Source organism: Mauremys mutica, chromosome 18, assembly GCF_020497125.1.
Source record: "Mauremys mutica isolate MM-2020 ecotype Southern chromosome 18, ASM2049712v1, whole genome shotgun sequence".
Classification (NCBI taxonomy): Eukaryota; Metazoa; Chordata; order Testudines; family Geoemydidae; genus Mauremys; species Mauremys mutica.
In genome coordinates, this window is record NC_059089.1 from 1,107,511 (window position 1) to 1,126,079 (window position 18,569).

Sequence of the window (18,569 nt, forward strand, 5' to 3'; positions counted from 1 at the left end):
GACACAGCACAAAAGAGAATTATTCATTGTAGGCCTGGAAGGGATCTTGAGAGGGTCGACTCCTCAAGCCTCCTGTGACGAGTCAGGACCAAGTATCCCGAGACATTCCCAGACTGGTGTCTCTCCTTTCATTGGAGTCTTTAAGACAAGGTTAGAAATTCCACAGCCTCCCTTGGAAGCCAATGCAAGGCTAAACACAGACCAAAGCAACGCTGTACAACACACACCGCTGGGCCTGGTGTTAAGGGGAGAGGCAAGGATTCAAACAATCTGGGTTCAGTTCCCAAGATAATGCCTACCAAATACTCCATGCTAAACTTGAAAAAGGCAAAAATTACTTCAGCTCTCTGAGCTTCAGTTTCTCCATCTGTAAAATGGAGGATCGTCCTCCCACCATTCGGCTCTATTTAGCCTTTTAGCTTTTTTTTTTTTTTTTGGCAAGGGCCTCTCTGTACCTGGGTGCATGTCCACACTAGATGCAGTCAGACACCGGCGGCTGCCCCGTGCCCGCAACCTGGGCTCCACACGGCTCAGCTGTGGGGCTGTTTAATTGTGGTGTCCAATGTTTCCAGCTGAGGCTGCATCCCAAAGGCAGTGGCACCCTCCCCACCTTCGCAGGGTCCTACAGACTGGCCCCAGCCCGAGCCCAGACACCTACACTGCAATTAAACAGCCCCTTCGCCTGAGCCCGTGAGCCTGAGTCACCTGGCATGGGCCAGCTGGGGGGTTTTAGTGGCAGGGTAGAGATACCCTTGGAGTCTAGTGCAGCACCTGTCACAATGGGGACCCTGATCTCGTTGTCTGTGCAGAGCCCTGCACAACATTAAGCCTGACCTCAGTCGGGAGGTGACTCTGCAAACTCTCCCGGCATTACAGGATCCCGATTTTTGTTTAGGTCCCTGCAGCATTTGGTTAAAAATGTGGTGCCAGGATCTCTGTCAAGGTCTGTGCAGTGCCCAGTACAGTGGTGGGTGTGATCTGGGGTCGGGGTCAAGTGCAGTGTCAGGCCCAACAGTACACAGATCTTCAAGTCGAGGTCTCTGAAGTGCCCAGCACAATGGAGGCAGGCAGTTTGGGTCACAGGTCGTCGCGCTGCCTGGCGATCAAGGGGGGGCCGTGATCTCGGTCCAGACTCAGTTTTAAAACCTGGCACAACAGTGGGGATCTGACTCTCACGCTGGGGGTCTCTTCAGTGCCTGGGCCAGAACAGGGCCCAGATCTCAGTTGGGGTTCCCACTGCAGCACCTGGCAGTACAGGGCCACGCTCAGTACGATAAGAGCCCTGAATCTCAGTCCACACCCATCCTCGGAGAGAAAAGCAGGAAGATTTTTGAGAATTTGATATACATTATTTCAGAACTGAGGAGAAAATGGGGCACAAAACTAAATATTTGCTAATAAAAGAAGAGAAGCAACCCAACATCTGGGAGATTTTGGTGGCACCATTTAACAGTTTCAAGGGAAAAGAGGGGAAATTGGAGGGGATTATACAGGAAGATTCAATCAACAACAGATAATGAGATGGATTCTTCTTGCCTCACACTCCACAGGGCCGGCAGGGCGCCCTGGTGTCTTTTCACAGGGAAAAGGGAGGGGGCTGGAGTCAGAAAGTCGCTGGCTGTGGGGAGGGGCCTTGGCAATGGGGTCTGGGAATGTGACTAGCAAGTGATGGGGGGGGCGGGCTGGGTTGGGCAAGCGTGGGGGAGGGAAGTAGCTGGGAACTAGGAAAACCTGAGGGCTGGGCCGTCTCCATGGGGGACACTTGCTCCTTCCTCCCCTTCCTGGCCCTTCCCAGGCCCCGTTGCCAGCAGAGAGTGGCCCCCCCAGCCCAGCCCAGAGGTGTCCCCTGTCTCAGGGTCCCCCAGCCTCTGCCCATGCACCCTCTGCCCAGCTCAGGAATCACTGGGGGGAACCATTTCCCACCCACACAAGGACAAATCCCTGCAGGTGGAAATGGGGGAAACCCCCAAACCTGAGACCTGAACTGGCCACTGGCGACGGGGAGAGAACATGGGGCACAATCGGGGGGGGGGGACAGGGAACTTCTCAGGGGTGGGGGGCGGGGGGTCACCCTGGGCGCTGCTCGTGGCTCTCTAGGGAGAAAGGGGGCAGGACGGGGGAGGAGGGGGGCCCCCCACGGGAGGGGGCAGCGGTAAATCCGAGGGGATCTCAGCCCCCCCTTTCTCTCCCCGCTCCTCGGGGGTCACCTGCCCCCCCCGGCCATGTCCGGGCTGCACCGACATTTCCCGCCCGGCCCCACGCAGGGACCCCAGGGTTAATGAAGGGCTCTCCCGCCGCGATCTGCGCATGCCCAGAGCCCCACCGGCACCAACCCTTCTCCGGCCCGGGAGATGCTCCAACGGCCCCGCGCGAGCCAGGCAGAGCCGCAGCGCCCAACGCTCCTTTGGAGCCCGGCTCCGTCTCCTCTGCCGACGTCACTTCCGCTTCCGGGAGAGTCAGGAACTACATCTCCCAGCCTGCCCCGGGGCCGCTTCCGCTCTCTCCGCAGCCCAGGGAAGGGACGGGTTCAGCAGCTGTTACTACGCATGCTCCATGCGAGCCCCGCTGGGGCCGGGAGAACAAAGCTGCTGCTGCTGCCGCCGCCTCCGCGTGAGCCGGCCCGGGCTGAGCCGCTGCTGCTCCCCGGGGGGGTCTGTGCGGGGGGTCCGGCCGGGGGGGGTTTCTCCAGCTGGGCCCCGCCCCCCGGGCAGCCCCGGGCTCTGCCCGCCCCAGCCCCGCCCGGAGCCCCCGGGGAGCGAGAGACCCCGGGGGGGGGGGGCGCTGGGGGGCGGGCACGTGACTCTGCCCCGGGGAACCCGGGAGAAGCCTCGGAGCCGCCTCGGCCCCAGCGGAGCCGCAGCAGCATCCGACCCCCCCTGCGATGGCGGGGGCCCGGCGGTGACCGAGCCCGGGGGGCGGGGCAGGTCCCGGCTCTGCGCGGTGCCCCCCCCATCGCTGCCCCCCCCGGGGGCCCGGAGCTGCTGCCGCGCTGAGGCCGGGAGGATCCTTCCCGCAGCGAGTCTGAGCCGCCCCCCCCCCCCGGCCCAGGGGTGCCCGGTACCGGGGGGGGGTGTGAAGCGGGTCCCCCCGCCTGGTGCCCCCTTCCCCGCACGGGCGGAGCGGGGCAGCCGCGGAGAGAGACCCCCCGGGAACGGGGCGGTGACCCCGGCTCCCAGCCCGGGGCAGGGCGCTAGGGGAGGGGGGAGGGGACGGGAGAGGGAGTGAGGGAAAATTAGGGGGGGGGCAGGTTCCCAGATCTCTGCCCCCCCCCCCCCCGGCACACTCACTGCAGCGTCCCTGCCCAGGGTCACTTCCCTGTGACCGAGGTGAGGAGCAGAGAGAGGAAGAACCAGCCCCAGACTCTCCCTGTTCCCCCTGCAGCAGGAGTGCGCGGCCCTGGGGGCAGAGGCAGGGGGACCCCCCCAAGGGGGCTCCTTTGGGTCTGGTCTGGTCCAGGGTTTGATTCACACCCTGTTGCTGGGAGGGTTTCAAAATGTCTTGGTTGGTTACTGCTGCTGGGGGGAGCACAAGGGGGAAAGGAGGGGCCAGGGGCCAGGTCTGTGCTGCACTGTGGGGACTGAGCATGTTCCCAGCCTGGCAGAATCTACAATCTCTGTCTGCAGGGAAAGGGCCTGGGGGAATCGTGATGTGAAATGAACTGAAGCCTGTTCTGAAACCTCCACAACTGCCCTTCTCACCCTGCCAGGCTGCAGAATGACGCCCACCTCTCGCTCCAGCTCATCCCAGCCTCCCATGGGAACAGGGAAGAGAAATGGCTGTAGTGGAGCCAGCTCAGGTAGGGGTTACTGGGGGGGTTGCTGGTGGGTTCCTGCTGGAGGGGGAGGGGCAGGAAATACTGAAGAGGTGGCAACTTCTGGGGAGTTAGGGCTGGAGGGGGGCAGGGAATACCCTGGGTGAGGAAGGGAGGGGGACAGAGTGTGACAAACCTGCTGGGACTTGTTAACATGGGCCTAGATCCTTGGAACAAACACTTGGGTGTTGGGGGAGAAAATTCCCTAATTTGTGAAACAGGAAACAGACAAAGCAACTCCCTGGGCGGGGCTGGGAAAACTGACCAGATTTCCAGTGCTGAACCCTCAACCTGCTAGCCAGGGGCTGGTGTGACATGGAAAGGGGGCACCCAGCAGGGAGGTGTAGGGAAGATGTCCCGGCCCCTCACATCCAGCTGCTGGCAGTGGGGAGGGTGTTAGGGTTCCCTGCCATGGGGCTGTGCCTGGACCCTACTGGGGGCTCCATCTCCTGTATCAGCCTCTGGCTAGTAGGTCTGTGGTGGATCTGCTGGGAGAGACAAGGGGCTCTCACTTCGTCCCCTCACCCAGATGTCTCCTGGCTGCTCTCTGCAGTATGGGGATAGGACTCTGCTGACTCTCTCAGAGCTTCCATTTGATTGGCTCCTTTCCTCCATGAATAGTGGGGCTGTGAGTGGGGCAGCAGGTACTGAGTGTTGGGCTCTTGCTCTTTCAGGGGCCGGTGACCTTCGAGGAGGTGGCTGTGTATTTCACCAGGGAGGTAATGGGCTCTGCTGGACCCCGCTCAGAGAGCCCTCTACTGGGATGTCATGCAGGAGAACTGTGAGAATGTGACCTCCCTGGGTAAGGGTTCCTGTCCCCTCGGTTTTTAGAAGGAGAAATGCAGAGTTAAAGTTCTTGCCACTCCCCCAATGCCACCTCTGCTCTGCCCTGTTTCAGCATCACCCCGACATGCCAGAGACTACCCACACTAAAAAATGGATGCTTTTGCCGCTATAGCTGTGTCTGTAATTGAGCTTTGGCCAGCAGAGCCATGTTGGATGGTGTGCGTGTGTGCGCATGCGTGTGGGCACTTTTTCACAGCCTTAAACAATAGAGCTGGACTGGCAAAGCTTTTAAGAGCTACCTAAGACCTACCTAACTAGTTCCTCGACAGACACCTGACACCTTTGGGTGAACGAATATGCGTGTACCTGGTCTGTGGGATCCTAGTAAAACATTAGGCACCCTGTGCCCTCTACCGGGTGGCATCAAGAGGTCCATGATGAGTCACATCCTCCTCCTCCTCCAGTCACTGCATTAGAGTGTCTTTAGAATGAGCCGGCTGACCCCCGTTCCAGCCTTCTGTTTGGGTTCCACGGGGCTCTGTCCTTGGGCCTCTTCTTTTCTTCCTCTGCACCTTATTTTGGGTAATCTCATCAGCACACACACATTCAGCTACCATCTCTGTGCTCCTAACTCCCAGTTCTGCCTCTCTGCTCCTGGCCTGTCTCCTTCTTTCGGAACTGAAATCTCAGCCCCTCTCTCTCTCTCTCATCTCCTCACTGATGTCCAGCCATCAGCTAACGATCAACAGCTGAAGCAAAGCTCTTAATATTTCCCCCAAGCCCTCCCCCCACCTTCTTTCTCTACCGCCGCAGACAGCACCATTGTGCTGCCTGTCACTCAGGCCCATAACTGTGCAATACCTTTGTTACGGAGCTCCCTCTGGGGCCTCCTATCCAGGCTGTGCCTACATCTTGCATTTTCTCTTTGCGTAACATCCTTAACAATTGGCCTTTCATATCCATCCGCACAGCTACAGCTCTTAGTCATCCTCTCCTGTCTCAGTTACTCCAACATCCTTTTCTCTGACCTCACCTTGCGCATCTCCATTCAGAAGGAAAAAGCGCCCTCCTGGTCCTCGAACATGACTTATGAGGGAAGGTTGAAAGAACTGAGCATGTTTAATTTTGAGAAAAGTGTGAGTGGGGAACTGAGAACAGTCTTCAAATATGTCAAGGGTTGTTATAAGAGAGCAGTGATTAACTGTTCGTCACATCCACTGAAGGTAGGAGGAGAAGTAATTGGCTTGATCTGCTGCAAGGGAGGTTGAGGGTGGGTAATACAAAAAACCTTTCCAGCGATAAGGATAGGGAAGTGCTGGAATGGATTACAAAGAGAGGTTGTGGAATTCTTGTCCCAGGAGGTTTTAAGAACAGGTCAGACAAACTTCTGGCATATTTACACCTGATCCTGCCGCAGGGCGATGGAAATGGAGTAGATGACTTCTTGAGGTCCCTTCCAGCCTATATTAGAAGATTTTAGGATTCATTGCCTTAGCCCTTTGCTTTGATCATGTCTCCTGGTGGAGAATTCGGACCTCTTTTGTGGATCGGCTGCAGGTACAAATTTTGTTCCTAGAACCCTGAAAATCTGCAGATATCCATGGGCCATTTTTGCGGATCGCAGATCGGATGCGGATATAAATTTTGTATCCATGCAGGGCTCTACCTGTCTTACTTCTGTCTATACCTACAACTTAAATCTATTGCGTACACAGTGACGACATCTGAAATAACATACGAGATCAACATAACAATGATCAATGAATGATAAAACAAACTAATTGGCTCCATGAACCACGGAGACTCTTCCTTTTCCATCCCCACCTGCAAGAGCCGCCGTCTCTCTTCTCTGCATGTTCTTTGGATCTTCGAATTTGTCCTTCCTGAAGTCACATGGCCTGATTCTTATTTTTCACATTCTCCTTTGGCAGAAGAATTGGTCTGTGGCTCTTGAACTACACCATCTAATTTGCCAGCTTCCTCCACACACAGTGTTTTTTATGCTCCCTCCCTTTATACCTGACTCGCTAGGTTCCCTAATGCCGCAGGATGTGCTTTCCTGACATCTAATGCTGCTGAGATCCTGCCTTCAGTGATATCCCTGCCCTTCCTAGTCCTTACTCCACTGAACCCCCCAGCCCATGCTTCCTGTTCCCAGCTTCCCCTGGACTCTCTCTTTCGCTCTGGACCTGTCTGTCAGCAAGAAGCAGTGCCAGGGACACTTGCCCTCTGTCTGGAGTCTTCACTTTCTGGGAAATGCAGTTCCAGTCTCTGTTTTTTAGGAGCCTCTTTGATAATGAGTGTCTGGCTGTGTGTGTTTCCCGTGAAGAAGGGGATAGTTAAATCCCTCCTAAGCAGAGTGTTCTGCACCTTTGAGCACCTGGGGAGCTGGCCCTGCGATTTTATTGTTTAAAATGGACTGGGGTTAAACTAATAGAATGTTTTTTATGATGATAGATGGCCTATGAATTCCCCTGATCTCCTTTGTTTTCTTTCCCTTGAGCAGGGTTTCCAGTTTCCCAACCCTCTGTGATCTTCCAGCTGGAAGGAGGGGAAGAGCCGTGGGTCCTGGATCTCCCTTGTTCAGTGGAAAGCGAGATCCTGGGAAGTCCCTGCACAGGTGAGGAAACATTAAACCAACCCAGAAACTGTAAGTGCCTGAGAGAACCCGCTGGGATTCCCCACACAGACTCTGTGAGCTCAGGACAGTCCCCAGCAGATCTCACTCCTGGCTTCCTACAGATGATGACAGACACCTTGGCTGGAGCTCCCTCCTTCCTACTGAGTGTTTGGATGGGATGTGGGCAGGGCCGGCCTTGGGGAAATGGCACCCGGGGCAAACTTGCATTTTGGTGCCCCTGGCTCCCATGGGCTCCCTAGGCAACCCACGTTCCCCTCCCCCCAACCTCTGCACTGTGTCCCTTTGCCCCAAATGCCTGCTCCCCCTCCTGCACTCCTAATCCCTACACCCCTTCATTCCTAACCTCTGCCCCCCTCATGCACCCCAACACCTGCCCCCTCCTGAGCCCCTAACCCCTGCACTGTGCCCCCTTCACCCCAGCCCTTGCACTCCACTCCTGTGCCGCAATCATTAATGATCTGGAGGATGGCGTGGACTGCACTCTCAGCAATTTTGCAGATGACGCTAAACTGGGAGGAGTGGTTGATACACTGGAGGGTAGGGATAGGATACAGAGGGACCTAGACAAATTAGAGGATTGGGCCAAAAGAAACCTGATGAGGTTCAACAAGGACAAGTGCAGAGTCCAGCACTTAGGACAGAAGAATCCCATTCACTGTTACAGACTAGGGACCGAATGGCTAGGAAGCAGTTCTGCAGAAAAGGACCTAGGGGTTACAGTGGATGAGAAGCTGGCTATGAGTTAACAGTGTGCCCTTGTTTCCAAGAAGGCTAACGGCATTTTGGGCTGTATAAATAGGGGCATTGCCAGCGGACCGAGAGACATGATCGTTCCCCTCTATTCGACATTGGTGAGGCCTCATTTGGAGTACTGTGTCCAGTTTTGGGCCCCACACTACAAGAAGGATGTGGAAAAATTGGAAAGAGTCCAGCAGAGGGCAACAAAAATGATTAGGGGGCTGGAGCACATGACTTATGAGGAGAGGCTGAGGGAACTGGGATTGTTTAGTCTGCAGAAGAGAAGACTGAGGGGGGATTTGATCGCTGCTTTCAACTGCCTGAAGGAGGGTTCCAAAGAGGATAGATCTAGACTGTTCTCAGTGGTAGCAGATGACAGAACAAGGAGTAATGACCTCAAGTTGCAGTGGGGGAGGTCTAGGTTGGATACTAGGAAAAACTATTTCACTAGGAGGATGGTGAAGCACTGGAATGGGTTCCCTAGGGAGGTGGAGTCTCCTTCCTTAGAGGTTTTTAAGGCCCGGCTTGACGAAGCCCTGGCTGGGATGATTTAGTTGGGAATTGGTCCTGCTTTGAGCAGGAGGGTGGACTAGATGCATCCTGAGGTCCCTTCCAACCCTGATATTTTATGGTTCTATGCAGCCCTTCACTGCTACCCCCTGCACCACTCTCCTGTGCCCTCAACCCCTGCACTGTGCCCCCTTTGCCTCTAACCCCGGCATCCCCCTCCTGCACCCAAGTGGGGAACCTGACCTGGATGCACAAAGCAGCTGGCATTGCTGCTCGCTCCCCCACTGGACTGCTGCTCCCCCGCCCCATGCAGCCCTGGGGGGCTGGGAGAGGGGAGCAAGGAGCGATGTCAGGGCTTCCTGCACCCAGGTCGCTTTCCCTGCAGGCTGTGTAAGGGGAGGGCAGGAGAGCAGCTGCTCCTGATGTCTCAGCACCGCCCAGGTGGGGAAGTGACCTGGATGCAGGGAGTCCTGGTGTGTGTGTGTGTGTGTGTGTGTGTGTGTTGTGGGGAGGATATTAAACAGTGTGTGTATGTTGAAGGGAGTGTGTAAAGGACTGTGTGTGTGTGTGTGTGTGTGAAGGTAGTATGTGCCTGAGTGAGTGAGCGCGCTGTCTCTTTAAGAAAGTTCTCAGGGTCAAGAGCCTGAACTAGGCTTGTTCAGACACAAGCAGCTGCCGGCAGCTCCGGCCCCAGAGAGGCAGCAGCACATGCAGATTCCCCCGTCCCGTCACCCCAGCTCAGTGGAAATCGGCTACCTGGGTGTGGGGGAGGGGGACAGCCCCCCATCAATCAGCACCTCCCTCCTGCAGAGCAGTCAGGAGGATGCTCCCAGTCGGGGGTGGACGGGGCGACTCCCGGGGTGAACGGAGGGTGGGGGGTTGGGGGGACAGGAACAGCAGCAGCTGCACACGTGGAACAGGGCGGAGAGGGGCCCCTCTGCTCCGGAGCAGTCACCTGACTCTGACGCTGGTCGTCCAGCTGCCCCCTGCAGCTCAGGTCTCTCCCACTCCCCCACGCTGCTGCTTATCTGCTCCCTGTGCCGCTTTCATCAGCCCAGCGAGCCTCTCGGCAGCAGGTCAGGTGGGAATCCAAACCCTGCGCCCGGCACCCCCTTGGGTGGGGCACCCGTACGGCCCCCCATAAAGGTCGGTCCTGGGTGGGGAGCAGAATTGATCCCCTCCACTGTCCCCTGTGGGGAAGAGTTTGGGGGAGTTCAGTCCCTGATTTTTATTTTCTGTCTCTCCAGCACTTACTTGGGTTTGCTCTCTGCCTTTCCATCCCCAATTCTGAGATTTCTCCTCTCTTCTAGCAGGTGATGGGGTGGTGAGGGAGAGCGAGGAGCAGAATCCTCACCAGGAAGATGCTGAGCTTGCCGAAGCAAATGGGGAATTACTGCGAAGATCCAAAGGGAATGTGTCCAGCCCCCGTGAGCAGGGAAAAGCTGGTGAAAATTACCCCAGACCAGAGAGAGAGCAGGGAAACCACTCAGAGGAGAGAGTGGATGAACCCATTAATTGTCAGGGACCTCACAGGGACCTCAAGGAAACTATGTCCCAGGAGAAAATCCTCACGGAAAAGCAAGAGAATACATGTAGTGAGTGTGGGAAAAACTTCCACTACCGCTCAACCCTTATTCGACATGAGATAATCCACACGAAAGAGAGACCCTACAAATGCTGTGAGTGTGGGAAAAGCTTCAATCGTACCTCAGCCCTTAGTAGGCATCAGCGAATACACAGAGGAGAAAGACCTTATGAATGCTGTGAGTGCGGGAAAAGCTTCATTCAGAGATCAGCCCTTATCTCTCATCAGACAACGCACACAGGAGAGCGACCCTACGAATGTTGCGAGTGTGGAAAAAGCTTCTCTCGGAGCTCAAACCTTACTATGCATCAGAGGATCCACACAGGAGAGAGACCCTATGCATGCAGTGAGTGCGGGAAAAGTTTCACTCACCTCTTATCTCTCACCAGAGAGTCCACACAGGAGAGAAACCCTATGAATGCAGTGAGTGCGGGAAAAGCTTCTCTCGGCGCTCAACCCTTGTTACACATTACAGAGTCCACACAGGAGAGAGACCATATGAATGCTGCGAGTGTGGGAAAAGCTTCACTCATAGTTCAGGCCTTTCTAAACATCAGAGAATCCGTAAAGGAGAAAAACTTCATAAAAACCTTCTCTAGAGCTGTCAGGAGATTTTTTTTCTTTAATTCTTTTGACAGTTCCCAGGTAGTGAGTGTTAAGGCTGTTTGCATCTTTTGCACACTGTAGACCCTCAGCTCCCACACACGAGTTGCCCACTTTTGAAGCTCGCCCGTCTTTGGGGTGGATCCTGTGGTCCTTTGTATCAACTCCATTGTCCTGCGAGTCATTGGAGTGTGTGTCCTTTCTACCAGGAATGTCATCACCCCAGGTGGGGGAGATGGGGGGTGTCTTCAACCAGCTACGTTGAGATAAAATCTACCTGGGTCTCATCACTGTGGTTGTCATGGAGTTAGCTAGCTTGAGTTCACTTTCCTGATGTAAAAAGAGAACTATTCTTGCACTAAAGACATGGGCCATGGATAGTCGGTGGAGTTATCTTGCACATTTCCTCCTGTCTGAGCTAACCATCATCACATTTCCTTTTCTAAACAAACCTGGAGATTGACATTTATACTCCTCCTCCCAGTGCAAAGTTACTGTTAGAGACGTCAAGTTCCTCTTTAAGGAGAGATTGTCTCATTCCCAGTTGTTCTCACATTACCCTGGATTGTGCAGAACAGCAGTTATTTTGTTGACTTTTTTTCTCATTTAAAATATATTTAAATATGATGAAGAGCTGGAGCAGTGTCAGGGAAATAAGGGTCATTTTAGGCTCTGTGACACTGGAAGGAGATGGGGCGACTCAGACATTCCATCCTTCCCCATCACCCCAGAACTGTTACCTTGTGCCTGAGCCATGCCCAGATCACCCCTTCGTATTCCTTCGCTTCCCAACGTGTCTGGTGGGGTCATGTTCTTGGCTGTCCATGCTTGGGAATGGTGCTTGTACACGTCTTTGATCCTAAATCAGAATCAGTCTGGCAGGAGATGAAAGTGTCAGACTTGGAAGGGGATTTCAAATGGATCCCAAACACCATTCAAATCCCCTTTTCCCTCAATGGCAAAGCTGCTTCTGGGAAGGTCGGCTGTTTTTTCTCCCATTATGAAGGTGCTAAAACTCCTGTAAATAACACTAATGAGAAAGGTATCAGAGGGGGAGCCGTGTTAGTTTGGATCTGTAAAAGCAGCAACGAATCCTGTGGCACCTTATAGACTATCAGACTTTTGGAGCATGAGCTTTCGTGGGTGAATACCCACTTCCTCGGATGCATGAGAAAGCGCTGGGTGAAACAGGTTTCAGTGGATCATGGGAGAATCTCTCATCCTGATTCTGAGACATCAGATGTAACCTAGTCTGGAATTTCACTTTAAATTAAAATGAAAGTGTCTTCTACCTCTCTGTGATATGGGTTTTCTATCTTTCATGAAGGCTCCTTGGTCATAAAACTGCATGTTAGTTTTGTTTGACAGAATGTAGCTCAGATGTTTTGGGAAATTTCAGACAAATTACCATTTTTTTTTACTTCAGGTTTGTTTTTCCCCCTATCCCTGCATGATGACATGGAGAAAATTCAAATGCAGTTCAGTCAACAGGAGAGAATACTCCAAGCTGTTGAACATATTATCAAAGAAACAGTCGTATGTTTAAATCTCCACTCTGAAAAGGTGAACAGCAGCAGACCCCAAATGGGTGCAACTGACCGAAGTAAGTGCACATGGTCACAGGGTAGTTCAGTTCTTTAGGTCAATATTGTCTCAGATGATCCAGGGATAAAATTCCACAGCAAGTGATTCGGAACTAAGAAAACGCCCAGGTATTTGATTCCCAAGGTATTTGAGACCCAGTCCCTACAGGAGGTTACTCCTGAAGAGAGCTCCTAGCTAATCCCAACACTTGGGAAATGCTGTCTGTGATGAGGTGAATCAACCCTGACCTGGCACTGCTAGGGTTAACTGTGCCATGTGGGCTGAAGAGGCCACACCCCCTCACCCTCTCTGGGCATGCTCCGACTGGAGACATAAACGGGAGCAGCTCAGCCTGGGCGGACGGGGGATACTAAATCTTTGTTGTTGGCACAGTGTGTGTGTGTGGGGGGGGGGAGAGCCCTGGGCTGGGTTGGCAGGCGGCTGCGGGTGGGGGGAAGCCCGGGGCTCGGTCAGAAGGAGCATGTGGCGGGGGACCCTCAGCCTCCCGTCCTCAATCTCTACCCTGATTGGCTGAGCAGGGAGTTATTGACAGGGACGAGACTCAGGTCCTTGTTGTTCTCTTTTAAGAACAAGGAAATAAGTCAGAACCAGTTCTGTGTTTGATGAATTTTGCTGCTTCTCTGCATTAATGGTCTCTGAGCAGTTCACGATTCTCTCTAACATTGCAGTTCTCCTCAAATACTTGCTGAATAATTACTGTGCACTGTTGTTGGTCTGGAGCTCATCTGAGAGCACTTTATTCAGGTCATTCAATGTCTGAAATTCAAGATCCGATGGTTAGTTTGAAAATCAGGGCTCTTGGGTCCTATTCCCAGCTCTGCCACTGGCTGGGTATGTGACCTAAGACAAGTCAATTCTCCTTTCTCAGCCTTAGCTTCTCCCTCTTTCAAGTAGGGATAATAATGATCTGCTCCTACTTACCTCACAGTGGGTGGAGGCAGGGTCGGCTCCAGGTTTTTTGCCGCCCCAAGCAAAAAATATTTTGGCTGCCCCCACCTCAGCCCTGGGGTCCCCCACCAGATGCTCCTGCTAACCGAGCCCTGGGCTTCCCCCCAACCTGCACCCGCTGCTGCCGCAGCTCTGGGCCTCCCCACACCTGCACCCCCCTGCAACCCTACCCCTGGGCTCTTCCCCCACCAACCCACACCCCCTGCCATTCCAGCCCTGGGCTCCCCCCCCCATCCTGTGCTGCCCTAGATCTGGGCTCTCCCCTTCCCCCCCCCCAATGCTCCCCAATCCACACACCCCCTGCCGCCCCAGGCCTGGGTGCTCCCCCCCCACCTGCACCCTCCTTCCACCCCAGCCCTGGGTCACTGGTAACTCGCTCCCAGGGTGGGTCATTCAGCAGGAATTTTGGATGTGCACAGAGCACAGACAGGATTGGTTCCCATATGGTTACAGAACTGCAGTAAAATGGAACAATTTTCAGCTTGTGTGATTGGGGGATACCTGGATGCATATTATAAGACTGTCCTCCATAAATGAGGAAAAGTTGAGGTGCCTTTATTATTCTTTGTTTCTATGGGGAATTTGCCAATGCAATATCACTATCTTCCTTTCAAACAAACAAAACTAGAAAAAATGGCAATGGCTGTTGAAAATAGCAATTCCAGTCCTAATAACCCCTGGGAAGCATTTCTTGCTCAATTTTATCCTACTTTTTGTACAGCAAATAACAGTGGATCAGTATATTTGATTTGGGAGAAATGAAGTAACAGCTGCCCAAATTGAGCTGGAGCACTCCTGAATTTTGAGGTGTTCAGATCTGGAAGGCAGGTGCTAGATTCTCTTTCTGAACATTAGCTAAATCTGGAAAGGAAAAGTCAATTTCTGCTTCCATGACTCAGAAGGGGAAATCCTCCTACATGCCTGGTACTGTATCTAGATGTAAGTGGGGGAATGGTCCTGCTATTGTGGGGAACTTTCCTGGCTTCTGCACTACCCCGGTGAAGTGGGCTGGCAAAAGGATCTGAGTCCTCGCTCCCACTTCCTTTACCCAGAGGCCTCCCCGCCCTTGAGGACTCCCCTGCCACTCTCCTGTCTGGCAGAGTCCTCGTAACCCCAACAAGGCTGGGCCCAGGATTCCTGGGGGGCTCAACCCCCAACCCTGCTGTGGTCACCCAGGACAGGGGCTAGGGTGTCCCTTTCTTTGCACTGCGCACCTCCCTGACCCACTGATCACATCATACAATATAAAGCAAATACAAGTTATTTAATTAACAATAACATTTAAAAAATAAGAAAAAATGGGAAAGGTTAAAGGAAAACACATCATCCCGCTCTGTGGCAGGGACCATCACAAAAAGTGTCTCTGGACATCAGGGCACTTCACAGTCTGTTCCTTGTAGGTCCCAGGCCGCTCCTCAGGCCCTGGCTGTGCTGCAGGGACGCTGCACGTTGGACACTTGCTCTGGCGGTGGCCACACACTCTCAGCCTCTGGGTGGCAGGACCCTTCTCACCAGCATCACCCCCGCCCTGTCAGGGTTACGATCCCCCTCCCAGTCTGGCCTGCAGGGCCTCTTGGCTGAGGCGTCTCCCTGTGTTGGGCCCACTGCCCGGGGTCCCCCTCGCTCTCCCCAGCTGCTCACCGCACCCAGCTCCGGACTGCTCCAGCTCCACTCTGCCTCAGCACGGCTGCTGCTGCTCTGCCTTCAGCTCCCTGGGCTGCTTGTCTGGCCTCTCTGGCTCCAGTTGTTACAGCTCTGCTCCCAGGGCAGGGCTGCTCTCTCTGGGCTGTGCTCTGGCTTTGGGGCTGCAGCTCTGCTACCATCAGCTCAGCTTGGGTCCCCTGCTCTCTCCTTAGCTCAGCCCCACTCCATGTGACTCAGACAATTCCAGCTCACAGGGAGGACGGGACCCCCCTTGCCTCCTGACTCCTTGAATAGCCTGCCCGCCCTGTCAATCAGGCTGACCTGGAGCACTGGCCTCTCCACATTGTTCCTGGGGACTGTCAGTCTCAGGCTCCTGATTTCCCATCGACCCCTCCCTTTTTAGTGCTGGGAGCTAGCAACCAAACACCCCCACTGAATGTTAGTAAGGGGGCAACAGTCTAAATGCCTGGGCACAGCTCGCCAGGGCACAGCTTGGGAGCTGCACTGGAAATAGATACTGCAGGAAATCCCTTCTCCGCCCCCGCCCCCCCCCCCCCCCCCCGCTAGCTTGTGTTTTGTTACAGCCCTGGAAATAATCCCGCTGCCTGCACGTGTTCCGCAGAGAACAGAGGAGCAAATTCTCTCCCTGTTCACCCTTCCACAGCCATTGAAGGACGGAATAAACCCCCAGCAGCGCCCTGCCCCACGGAGTCCCCCTGTGTAAGGAGAGAGCTGTGCAGTGACTAGGGCTCCAGCTCAGCGTCACCAGGTTTATATAACTTTTGGTGATGCCCAGAATGGTCCAAGTCCTGCCTGTCCTTCCTCGCCCACCCCCCCAAAGCTGTGGGAGGGAGTTTGGGTACATGAGGTGCAAGCTCTGGGCTGGGCAGGGGGTTGGGGTGCAGGGAAGGTGGGGGGTGGACCCTGGGAGGGAGTTTGGATGTGGGCTCTGGGCTGGGGCAGGGAGTTGGGGGGCAGTGGTGGGCTCTGGGATGGAGTTTGGGTGTGGGCAGGGTGTGGGATCTGGGCTGTGGCAGAGGGTTGGGGTGTGGCACCTATCTTGGGCAGCTCCTGAAAGTGATCCACACCCCCATCTGGCAGCAACTCCTACATGGAGGAGTCCCGGGGGGTGGGTCTCCTGGCACCACTGCCCGCTGGCACCACCCCTGCAGCTCCCATTGCTGCAGTTCCAATGGCAGAGTTGGCACTTGGGGTGGGGGCAGCGAGCGAGAGAGACAGCCCACGGGGGCTGCAGGGATGTGCCAGATGCTTCTGGGAGTGGTGCGCCGTGCGGAGCCAGGGTGGGCAGGAATCCACTTTAGTCCCGCTGTGCTGCCGGTAGTGGTGGCAGGAGCCCCCGGGCCCTTTCAAATCGCCCGGGGCCAGCTGCTGAGGCTTTCTGACTTCCTGATGGGGAAGCAAGGGGAAGGCACATGTGCCCCTCATGAGCAGTTCTGGGGAGTCTTTTTGGGGCTCCTGAAGTAGGCAGCAGAGAGGTGCAGCCCCACCACCAAGTCTGTTTCACTGGAGGAGAGGGGGCTGCAGGGTGATCTCCCACCTCCGTGCATCCAGCAGCCTGTGCTCCCCCCTGCAATGCTGGAGCCTCCACATTTATTTATTGACAAATAAAATTTGCAGAATTTTAAAATATTGTGCACAGAATTTTTTTGGTGCAGAATCTCCTCAGGAGTGAGACTGACTCAGGGAACCTCCTTGGATTGTCACTGCTTGGTTAACCACTCAGCCACCACACCAATGCACAGAGAGTCCCAAGCCCCACCGCTATGTGGGGCTGGGGGCTGGGGTCGGGTCATACACATTCAGACTGTGCGCTCCCCCCGCTACAAACCGCTGCTGATTTCCCAGTTAGGACATTAGCTGTTACCAATAAGGTTTGTCTGTGTTGGTTTTTTTTTTTATCTCATTGTTAGGTGTAAGAAGTATAAATTGTTTAATAGATTCAATTAGTTGGTTAATAAGATGTTTATGAAGTAAATCACTGGCTTTAAAATAAGATCCAATCTGGAGCATATGAACTATTGACCCCTGGACTCCATCTCTGAGAGGGGACTTGTTTACCATCAGGGGACAGGCTCAAACCAATCCAAACCGGTTTTTCCCGCCAAAACCAGCCCTCAGCGTTCCATCTCCTCAGCACTTTTCCCGCCACAGAAGTGATATAAGGACGTGCTCAGCGCCTGCGCGGGGCCGCCCCCCCCAGCGACGGCCCCTCCACGGTCGGGTCTTACCAGCGCTCCCGAGCCGGAGAGTGACGAGCCCCCTGGTCCCGCCGTGAGACTGAGGAACAGGAGGCCTGTCACCCCCATTCCTGCCGTCCTGCATCCCTGGTGTCCAGCCTCCCACGGAGCCCCCCGGGGAGTGAGAGACCCCGGGGGGGCACTGGGGCTGGGCAGGAAAGTGACTCTGCCCCAGGGAACCTGGGAGAAGCCTCAGAGCTGCCTCAGCCCCAGTGGGATTTGGGGGGCAGAGACTGGGGCCTGGCAGGGGGGGATCCCCTGTGGTGTGGGGGGAGATGGGGGGTGTCAGGCAGGGAGGGGAGAAGCTGGAGTTGCGGGGGGGAAGGTCAGTGGGACGCGGGGGGGGGGTTGAACTGTCTCGGTGCAGCCAGGAAATTCCCGGGGGGGGAGTGGCGGGTGGGGGAAGGGGGGAGGTGAGTTAATTGGATCCTGTCCCTGTTTGTGCCACTTGCCTCTCGCCCCGATACAAATTCTCTCTAGTTCTGCCCCTTTTCTCGCTCAGTGTCTCACACGGGGCTATAAAATCTGGGGCGATTCCCCCCATCCCCTCCAATGATCAGCTCTCCCATCCCCCCCGATTTCCCCCGTTCTCCCCATGAGTCTCAAACGTCAGTTTAAAATCTTCTCTAGTGAGGGGCATTTTCCCACCCGTTTGATCTGCAGCGATTTGTCCTTGTGCAGGTGGGAAATTGTTGCCCTGAGTCATTCCCCAGCACATGGCTGCCCCTGGCGTGGGGGTGGGATGGCTCAGTGGTTGGAGCACTGGCCTGCTAAACCCAGGGCTGGGAGCTGACTCCTTGCGGGGGCCATTTGGGGATTTAGTTGGGGATTGGCCCTGCTTTGAGCAAGGGGTTGGACTAGACACCTCCTGAGGTCCCTTCCAGCCCTGATATTCTAGGAGATGCCGGGTCTCTGCCAGGGCAGGGAAGGGGGCAGGGGGAGCTGGATCCGGGTCGCTTGGATGGGCTCTGGCTGGGAAGGTGCAATTCCTCCTCCCGGCCAGCAGGGGGCGCGGCGCTGCGGGAGCCACGTGAGCTGCCTCCTGGCCCTGCTGCTGCTCCTGCTCTTTGGAGCTCTGGCCCTGGGGCTCCTGCTGCTGCCTGGTGGGTGCCCGGCTGCCTCCTGCCGTTCCCAGCCCCCCCCCCCCGTGTGAGTGTCTGCGCCCCTCCCCCGCCCAGAGCCCCCTGCCTGCAGCCCCCCGCCGCAGCCAGCCCCTGTCACCAGCCCCCAGCCCCTGTCTGCACCCCCTGCCCTGCCCCCCCCATTGCACCCCCTGCCCTGCCCCCAGCCCCCTGTCTGCACCCCCTGCCCTGCCACCCCCATTGCACCCCCTGCCCTGCCCCCAGCCCCTGTCTGCACCCCTTGCCCTGCCACCCCCCATTGCGCCCCCTGCCCACAGCCCCTGCCTACAGCCACCTCCTGCCCCCAGCTGCTCCCCCT

At 55.5% G+C, this 18,569-nt stretch overlaps 1 protein-coding gene across 1 annotated transcript in view; it reads left to right on the forward strand.

Moving 5' to 3' along the window:
• Positions 1-10,592, forward strand: part of LOC123352669 (zinc finger protein 16-like) — a gene marked incomplete at both ends in the record, with an annotated part of 13,729 nt that extends 3,137 nt beyond the window's left edge. Inside the window, one exon of the mRNA XM_044993102.1 lies at positions 10,474-10,592. Coding sequence (XP_044849037.1) covers positions 10,474-10,592 — 119 coding nt within the window. The remainder of the gene's footprint in view (positions 1-10,473) is intronic.
• Positions 10,593-18,569: the final 7,977 nt, after the last annotated feature.